Genomic DNA, 10,647 nt, shown 5'->3' on the forward strand with positions numbered 1-10,647 from the left:
TTTTGGCTGAATTATTGAGAACACTAAAATCCACAAAGAACTCACCACTGACCTAAAAAACGAATACGATCAAGAACGATCAATTTACGTGCAACGTTGCAATTTAATTTAATTGGCTATCGACTGATACAGCACGTTGTATTTTTGTAACTGAAAATCAAAGTGAAAATAAAAATAATAATAATAATATATATTAAGATCTTTATAATATATTGTTAAAATAAGTTTTAATAAATATATATAATATGAATAAAATAATGAGGAATAAAAAAGTATTAAAAATATAATTCTCAATCTTCTTTCACCACTTTAACTTACAACCCCTCTGCATATTGTAACATTGTAATATTTTACACTTTATTTTTTAAAGTATAAAATATATCATTTCGTTATTGCAAGAAAGTAATAATATACCTATGTTATAAATATAATTAAAAACTTATTTTTATCACAACTTAAAAATATTATAAAATAAGTAGAAAGTTTTACGAATATATAACGAGGAATTTCTGAAATTTAAATTTAATATTTACACAAGTAATCAGTAATCACCATAAAATTCTTAGTACCTAAATGTCGATGATTTAAGATACATTATTAAGTATTACAAACAGTACTACAAAAATTGATATTCCAATCAATTTTTATAAGATTCCCTATATACCTGTTACTATTATAATTCAAACTGGTTAGTCAGTTAAATAATGAAATACCACTGAAAAATGAATTCTAACATAGAAACAACCTGCAAGGGCACAGTTTAGATAAAAAAATGAATTTTCACCACGAAAAGAGGAGAACTTTGTCTGTTCAATATTGTTTTGTGTTTTCGATTTCATTTATCCAAAAAAAAGTTATTCAATTTTGAAAAACATAAAAATATCAGATTTTACAACGCCAATGACATTTTGTGTAAGTTATTAACAAAAAAATCAAATTGATATTTTACACTCCAAGTTTTCCTAATTATATGGTAAAAAAGTGGTAACCAAAAACCGTGGTTATTACCTGACGTTAAATGATTTTATCACACTATTTACGAACATGATGTAATGTCCTTTAAAAAGCAAATAATAAACATTTATTAATTTATCTGTTGTATAATTTTATAAACTCAAATACCCTATTTTTTCCACTCTTACATTGGATTTTACAGTTATGACATTATTATTTTATACGATATACTTTTTGCTCATTATTTATTATATTCAGTTAAAAATCGGCGAAATGAATTTGGTCAACCCCATTACATTTAAGAGAGGTGTCTTCTTCGACATATGATTCGAAGTTATGTGTATCTGATGGACTATTAAAAGTTGGTATGTATGGTGGTACCATATTCTTATTGTAGAGCATTATCCAATCTATTTTGCTAAACCATCTGAAAAAAAAAACATTTAAGTTACCTACACTATTGTCTATTTATCAAACAAAAATTTAAAAAATATATTATGTAACACACATTTCAGTCATCTAATGACTAATAGTTATGAGTTTGTGACCATCAAATACTAAATATTTCCTCACACAACCTTAGATATAATTTGTGACCATTTTTATACTCAATGTTTACACCAAATTCGTTTTTTTTTATGTATTTTAGGAAAATATGTTTACTTTTAATCACCATCACTCTGAAAATCACGATATTTTATGGTTTAGTTAAAGAAAATTCGATTTTAACGAGCAAAAGTATATTTACTACAAAACCTAGTTAGGTTAGCTTATAAATTCAACAAATATTTTCATAATAATTAAAACTTGACATCGGCGAGTAAGGTTTTTTTTTCTTATTTAGTGGTTTTTATTTAAAAAAATCGTGTAAAAATGAAAAAATAATTTTTTAAGTAGTTTGCGACATTTTAGGATTTTATTATTTATTGGTATTACATATTGTGCAGTAGTGGTCATTGTTACAGTAGTAAACATCACACAATTAGCTCACTATAATTAATTTACTTGTCACACATTGATCGATAAAATACACGTCACATGAAATGTCTGTTTAAACCTTTCGTAATAGATTATTACGCTCCTACTATTTTAAATATACCTACGAAGTTCAAAAGTATCAAATTTTAAAATCGTAATTGAGGGGTGACATTCCAAAACGTACTATTGCCAAAAACTTGATTTTTCAGGAAGAGCAGTTTTCTGTTTTCGTTGAACGAAATCTCATATAGTGATAACTGATCTTTTAAAAAATAGATAAAATTCATCTGAATTGCTTTATTAAATCCAAATGAAAATTTAATAATTTTTTTAAAAGATATAACAGTAAATAAAAAAATAAAATCATAGATTTCGTCCAAAACGTGCTATTTCCGTAATTAGTGCGTTTTGCTTGGAATTAAAGTGAAAATATATTTTAATATTTTATTTGGCTATTTTCCAAAACGCACTATTTCCATCAATAGTGCGTTTTGCCCTAAAACAAGAAAACCAATATTTGTGATAATATAATAATAATAAATTTTTGTATTTTTTCAAACATGCTTTTCAATGGAGAGAAAAAATGTTTTTTAAATAAACTAGGTTTATACTATATAGTAATAGAGTGTTTTATAGCCTCCGTACAATTTAAGTAGGTACAATAAATTGACTTGAGAACCATAATAACTATAACTAGGTAGGTACATTATATTATTAATTAACTATAGTACAGTGTAGTATTTTTGAAGTAATAATATGTAGGTACTTGTTCTTACTTTTGTAGACATGCGACACATTTGCATTGCTCTATTGCTTCTATTCGCCATATTTCAATATTATTACTAGTTATTGACTATGGTGTATTTTATTATTTGTTTATAAGTAAATAAATAAAACAATATTTTATTATAGTCGTCACGACTCACAAGACAGTAGACACGAATAATAAAATTCACGATGCACTACACCATCAGTAAAGATCAGCGGATAGCTGCAGTATTTTGTTAATAACTTTTCTATTAATAGAAATTGTAAACAAAGTAATGAATTTATCATAACTCCTATTACGTAACATCAAATAAAAATGCTCATTTTCATATCTTATTCAATATTAAATATATTAAACGATTATAAGTTATAAATATTAAAATTAAAATAAAAACTTCACTGGAAATAGTGCGTTATGAAAAAAATTGTCCCCTCCACATAAGTTGCTTACATGGTTTTAATATGGGCAATAGTTCGTTTTGGACTAAAAAAAAAATAGTACGTTTTGAACGAAATTTACTGTGGAAATAGTACGTTTTGGATGAATTATACATTTATGAACCGATTTTTTTCATGGAATAGATGATTAAAGCTTAATTCTGATAGCACCAATCGACTTCCCGCCTTTTTTTCCATAAGAATCGATGCATATCTCGATTTTGTATATTTTGGCAATAGTACGTTTTGGAATGTCACCCTTCAATTTCTCTATATATATTAACGGATTTAGACACTTTTTAAAACATAATGAAAACGGAGAATTCGTTTGTAAGGTTATGTACTTATTTACAATACACACATTACGCTTTTTAACTGTACTCCAAAATAATTAATTGTCTTACCGGTGATATTTGATGTCAGAAATTCCATTTAGTAAGTTTCCATATCTTTTTGATAGGTCAACCCGTAGTAAGTTTTTAACAAGATGTGAAAGGTTCGGGGAAAAATTGATTGGCATTCTGTAACTACCGCTCAGGATTCTATAGAACAGTTTTTTTTCACTGTCAGCAATGAATGGCACTGTCCCAGCAACCATTTCAAACATGATTATGCCTAGTGCCCACCAGTCCACAGGTTTTCCGTACGGTTTTATTGCTATGATTTCTGGTGCCAAATAGTACGGAGTACCACAAAGAGTGGTCGTTCGATTGGAAGTTATTCGCTTGCTCAATCCGAGATCTGTTAATTTTATAAAACCGTCATCGGCAATCAACACATTTTCAGGTTTCAAATCCCTATTGAAATAGTAATAATATATTAATGTTTTTTATGTATCATTAAAAGGACGTCACGTCCGTCTTACAAACGTACAACATAATATCTAGAAAATTGACATTAAACAGAATACATTTTGCGATGAAAATATTACAATTTTAAAATGCTTGCTTCAAAACTAAAATATCAATATTTTTTTTAATTATTAAAACCTATAAATTGCATTAGCTGCGTATCTTTATCTTTAAATTTTATTATATGTGAATTCATTTGAATTTGCAGCGTTTCTATGTTTTTAAGACAGACATAACACTGTCAAGTATATTTTTTACAATTTATTAAGATGTGTATTCATAATCCATAAAAACAGTTATGAATACTTATTTGATATTATGATTATATAATGTAGTCACAGTATATTATTATAATACAATAAAGTGCCTATTCATAATTCATAAACTAAATGTCAAAGCCTGATCGTATATCAATGACTGTAATATTAATGTTCGAATAATATGATAAGGACGGAATTATAAATTAAATTTGTATTCACCATAGACGATCATATTGTATTTTATTATATTTGTACATAAATCGCATCTAATAACATACGATAATAAATTATATAAAGGAGGTACTTAATATTTCATTTTCAGATACGTAAATATAATATATAACTTTGTTGTGAATCAAAATGCAATTTGTATAAACTTGCTTAAGGTGCCCACGAAACTGTTAACGATCTTTAGAAAAGTAATCTATTGAATAAATTTAATGTCCAAATAAAAAACGTGAATTTAAGAAAGTTTTTTAAAATTATTATTTTTCACATTTGTAAATAAGACATTTTGAGCTTAAACCATTCGTTCTAATAGATATTTTTCTTATTTACACTTTATAGAAATGGTAAGAGTTTTGTTTTTTAAAATGTGACAGTTTTGATACGTGTTACTTACTCGTTATCAGTTATACAAAACTCGTATTGCCATGTAGGTCCGTTTGGAGGATAATTTGGAGACGGTTTTTGTGAACTTTACAGGATATATAGATTGCAAATAACTTAATTCTATATTAATATGGAGTATAGCTACGAATAAACCCGAATCCACCCACTATACTGTCAGCCATACCAAATTATAATTTCTGACATCGAGTCTATACCGTTTAATACATTTATTAATTACCTATAGATTATATCCAGCGAATGTAAATATTCAAGTGCTAGGACCATTTGACCCGCATAAAACATAGCATGCAATTCGTCTAGTACACCTCGTTCACTCATTAAACCGAATAAGTCTCCCCCTACTATGAACGGCATAACGAAATATAAGTTGCATATGTCCTTTGCACAATACTCCATTTGTATAATGAACGGATGTCGTAAATTTGATAACAGTTGTTTCTCGTTAAATACGTGTTGTAAATAATTTCTCTTTAAGATTTGCTCTTTCTTCATAATCTATAAATACATTGCATTTCAAGGCTGTATCGGTAAATGGTAACTACAAATAGATTTTTTTGTAATTAGCTTTTGACAAAACTCTAAGTACATCAACGATTACGACTGTGATATTCAGATAACTAAGTGTACAAATTAATAATGAGTCAAAATTATAATGAGAAATAATAAACTATGCGTGATTAATATAATACAATTATAAAACCGAAGAAAAGTACAATAATAACGAATTTGAATAATTTAATGACGTTGTGTTGATAATTGAAAACTGAGTTTGGAATAATATTATACAATGATATAGGTATTTTATTGTTTATATAATACGGTTAGGTTAGGTTAGGTTGGTATAAAGGGAAAGGTTAATTGATAAATAATTAAGTAAATAGTTTGGAAAAAAATGTTGATAATTATAATTATAATTTATAGAATTATTAAGTATTTTGATGTTTGTAACATAGGCGTACGATGGTTTATGTCCATGAGAGAGGAAGAGATGAAAAAGGACACCGTGTGTTATGAATATAATGGTTTGAATGTTTAGTTAATAATAATCAAAAAATTGCTATACATTTATACATTATTAATTAAATAATTGATTAATTTTTGGACATCCCTTGAAGTTGGATGTATAAGCACCCTCAATGGCACAGTGGTCTGAAGGTTCCGAACTTAATGCATCGGAGAGCATGATCAAGATAGTATAAGTTACTTGATGTTATGATAAGGTAAGACTGTAATTCACGATTATAAGTGATTAATGTTGTATCAGTACTAGTCTAGTCTGTACACTGTCTGTGAGATGTTCACCTTTCATGTAAAGTACATTTTATGTTATATTAAATAAAATAAAACATACCAAAATGTTAAGCGGTACTTTATTCATAATATTCAAAATACAACATGGTGTCAGGTGTTGATTCGTCATGACTCGAAAAAGGAAGGATCAAGCAGATAAATCTGGATCGCAACATGATGAATCAATAAACGAGCCGCATCAAACCACGTGCGCTAATGTTCCAATGTCCACGAACACATACACAATGTCGTCAGGTCTCATTGGTAATTTAAGTCAACTATCCTTTGATGGAAATTTATGTCGAAATTGGTCCGATTGGCTTCAAGAGTTAAACATTTATTTGATTGCAAGTGGCTATGATGGTCAGCCCGAAATACGAAAAATATCAATATTTTTACACTTTATCGGTAAATCTGTTTTAAAAATCTATAATTCATTTAATGTTAACATAAAAGAGTTGACATTGGATAATCTAATATTCAGATTTAATGAATATTTTATTCCACGTAAGAATGTCACTGTGGAACGCCATAAATTTTTCACTCGGTATCAATTACCCGATGAATGCGTTAAAGAATATATAGCAGATTTAACAAATAAAAGCATGTCATGTGAATTTGAATCTTTACGAGAAAGTCTAATAAAAGATATGTTAATCTGTGGTCTAAATACAAATAATCTTAATATTAAAAGAAGACGATCTTACATTGGAAAAAGCATTGACGTTGTCACAACAAAGAATTAAGCAACTGAATGTCATGGTTTGGAGCAAAGAAGCAGTCAAAGAAGTATTAGCAGTCCAATCAAAAGAAAAGTTCAATAGTCGAGGTCATCATCAATGGTCATATGGTTATAAGAATCATCAGTCAATATCATCAGAAAAGAACAATCAAATTCGTGAGTCATCGCTGTCAAGTCAATCGTCAAAAATCAAAAAAGAAGGTTCAAAGAAGACAAACGGCAATGGTAATAATTTTAGTCCTATATGTAGCCGTTGTGGTCAAAGTCATAAGTTTTATGTCCCGCTAAAGGTATTAAATGTCATAAATGTAATTTATTTAATCATTTTGCCAAATATTGTAAGACAAAGATGGTTAATCAGGCTACACTGAAAAAAAAAAAATTCTAATAATGATAATTCACTTCTTATTGGCTCGATAAATAATAATAATAAAAATTATGTTTGGCAAGTTGTCTTAAAAATTAATAATAGAGATGTGAATTGTCAGTTAGACACAGGTGCACAAGCTAATATAATTGAAATTTTTAATAAAATGAATCTAGACTTTAATAGTACTGATAAAACATTAATCACTTATAATCGTGAATTACAGTGTTACCTTATCATAACACTTGAGTTGTTGTCATAGTCGACATCAGATTGGGGTGAATCTATTAGGTCATAAGATTATGCATCGTTTCCGCCAAAACTAAAAAAACCTTCAATTTTTGTTTTCTTCAATTACGAGTAGGTATAGGTACATGTGAAAATTTTCACGCAACTATTTACAATCCATGGTTTCCAAAGTGAACATGATGTGATTATGGTTTTTACTTATTTTAAAAGATAAAAAGTTAAAACTTACAAAGAAGTATTGACACTTATACAACGAATATAATATTATGTAATATAAATAATCTACATTTCAATCCATATTGCACATCCGTTAATTTCGAAGTTGCGATTCATAAAGTTGTACTTTCATTATGGCCAACTCCAAAAAATAATTTTATTTGGATTTCATTTGACCCAACCTTGGTAAAGAAAAATTCAACACTTGGGTGTAAGTTCTGACTACATGGAAAACAAAATATGGTTATAATATACTTTTTGACTGATGTTTTTAGATTGAAAATGATACTGAGTTTAATATATATTATGATAATATACTTTCAAAGTTTAAAGTATGCCAAATAATATTTTTAATTTACAGAAAAATAACTAAAATTGATATTCTTTCTTCAAATAACGAATTTTTTCTAAATTGTAAATTAAAATCTCTATTAAAGAAAACTGTGTTTTTATATTTTTAGATTTTTTGGTTACATAACTAATTACTTGACAGGATCTTTCAATCACATTTTCAAGCCTTTTGACAAAGCCAACAATTTTTTATGGAATTCTTCGCATAAAAACAAAAAAAATAGGGCAAATGGATGTCGGTCTGCTGTACAGTAGGTTACACTTGGGACAATGTATAATGGATTGTATTAAACTTGAATTCAATGATAATAATATCTTTGTACAAGAAAAACGATTCTGAGCGGAGACGATTTATCAGTCTGGATTTTTTAAATTTTTATTATTTATTATAGCCTTTAAGTAGAATTAATATTATAATATTATAATTTTTTATTCGTTGCTACAGTGATAAAACAAATCGTTAGAAATTAAAATCCTATTTTAAGTGGTTTTTCGTAATTTGTCAGTAATTTTTGCCGTGGCGAGAAAATCGCAAAATGACCTCTCTAAAGTACCATCTTGATACAATTTACTAAAAGATAAGGTACTATATGTTGAAATTGAAGCACTCCTTCTGGTAGAAATTTTGTATACAGGATATAAAAAAAATAAAGACTATTGTAAAACGACTAGCTTCCTCGCTCCACTCAGAATCTAAAATTGAAAATAGCTCAAAAGCAGTCAAATTATTTTGAAAATTATATTATATACAGAAAATGTTAATTTAAACAAAAATTAATTTATTTTAACATATGTTTTTACATATTTGTCTCAAGTTCCACAGAAAAAACCATATCGAATTTATCAATCCCCCCCCCCCCACAGGTATCAACTATATCAATTTTTTTTACCAAAAGCAACATTCAATATTTATCATAATCAAAGCATTTTCACTGTTCCAAAAAGTGATGACAGACAAAAAAAATAAAAATGCATTCATCACACTCATAATCTAAAATATATATTATAAAAATTGATTATGGATATAATATTTTAAAAATAAAATGGTTTGAAATCAGTGAGAGCTGCCTCCTGCTGGTAACTTCCGGATAGGGCAAAGTAGTTTTGGCGGAACCAAAAGTATAGTTTTTGGAGAAACGATGCACGTCCGAACGCCAGTTGATTCTTAATATCAAAATTATAAATCGCAATAACGAAACAATCGTTAAGGACAGACGAGGTGCGATACAACAACGAAATGTGCACATAAATCTATTCAAATAAAATACTATGGCTGAAAGAAACAAAAATTAAATAAATTGGCTGGATTCTTATATTCATTTTTCGTATAAATAATACCTTTGGTATATTAAAATATAAATTGAGTACCTTTCAAAAGTTGAAACTCGCAAAATATATTCTGCGTTGTACCTATTCTTTGTAACTTTGTAAGTAATCAAACTTTTATATAATATTGTAATATGGCCTTCCCATTTCTTACTTTCATGGCTAAAAATGTTTCTGGTTTTAATTTGTGATTGACTAACATAACACGTCCAAAAGCACCCATGCCAATAGTCTTGTGAAATATAAAATCATCAACCGAAGACTCGTCCATCTGTTGTTGTCTTAATCGATTTTCGAAATTGATCTTTGAACATTCTAAATATTCTTGAATTTTATTTATATCTTCTAATATACAGTTATTATCGTGCTGACTAATAATACCGTATTCAACACTTTTCCTATTTTTTATACTAGATGTGGACATGATTTAATTGAATTTTTTTTCCAAACGTTGTTCTTCATGTTTAATTGAGTTTAACTATATTATTTTCAACACTCGTAAACATCCATTTAAAATAATATCAATGTTTATAGTTGCCTAGGTTCAATTCTGTTTGCGTTGCTGTAGCAGTAAATATTATAACAATCGAGGTATAATATAGTTGGTAGAGCTAAAGTAATTAATGATAAGATTTCAACTTTGCACTATGTCTGTTTTCTTTGTTTGGGAGTCCGCAAGTGAGCCGTTTTCTACACCAAACAGACGAAATTGTAAAATTGGCTCACAGTTGTCATGTTCTAAAAAAAGAATAGCAAACAGCGGTTATTTAAGATAATATCTTGCTCATCTACTATATTATAAAATATAAAACTTTACTAATGAATGAAACTAAATTACTTTTGTGGTTAGGTACTTAAAAAAGTCAGTTCTTGTTCCAGTTTTGGTTGAAATCAGTATTAACTGTATATATTTCAGGAACTATCACTATTTTCAAACAAACACAATACAAAATTAGATTACAATTAATAGTCGTATGATTTTTATATAATAATGATTAAGGCGTACGTGTTACCGGGAAAATGAACTACGACAGTTGTGTAGCTAAATAGCCTATCTATATCGCCGTGTCATCATAATTTTAATATTTGACTAAAATTAATTAAGTATCTACTTATAAGTCATTTTCCATTATTTCTCTGAAAAACAAATTAAAAACGTAAGGCATGATCTTGAAAAATGTAAAACGACAAAACGTTGAGGAACCTAGGTTGTCAATTTCCATT

General features: G+C 27.8%; 1 protein-coding gene across 1 annotated transcript; it reads right to left on the reverse strand.

The window, feature by feature from the left end:
* Positions 1 to 1,212: 1,212 nt before the first annotated feature.
* On the reverse strand, positions 1,213 to 9,847 carry LOC132949328 (cAMP-dependent protein kinase catalytic subunit beta-like). The gene is made up of 4 exons (XM_061020167.1): positions 9,578 to 9,847; positions 5,100 to 5,377; positions 3,543 to 3,935; positions 1,213 to 1,381 (listed from the first exon to the last, which is right to left on the reverse strand). Exons 1-4 carry the CDS (start codon positions 9,845 to 9,847, stop codon positions 1,213 to 1,215), a joined length of 1,110 nt encoding a protein of 369 aa, XP_060876150.1.
* Between the last annotated feature and the right edge of the window lie 800 nt (positions 9,848 to 10,647).

This window comes from Metopolophium dirhodum, chromosome 1, assembly GCF_019925205.1.
Source record: "Metopolophium dirhodum isolate CAU chromosome 1, ASM1992520v1, whole genome shotgun sequence".
NCBI classification, from domain to species: domain Eukaryota; kingdom Metazoa; phylum Arthropoda; class Insecta; order Hemiptera; family Aphididae; genus Metopolophium; species Metopolophium dirhodum.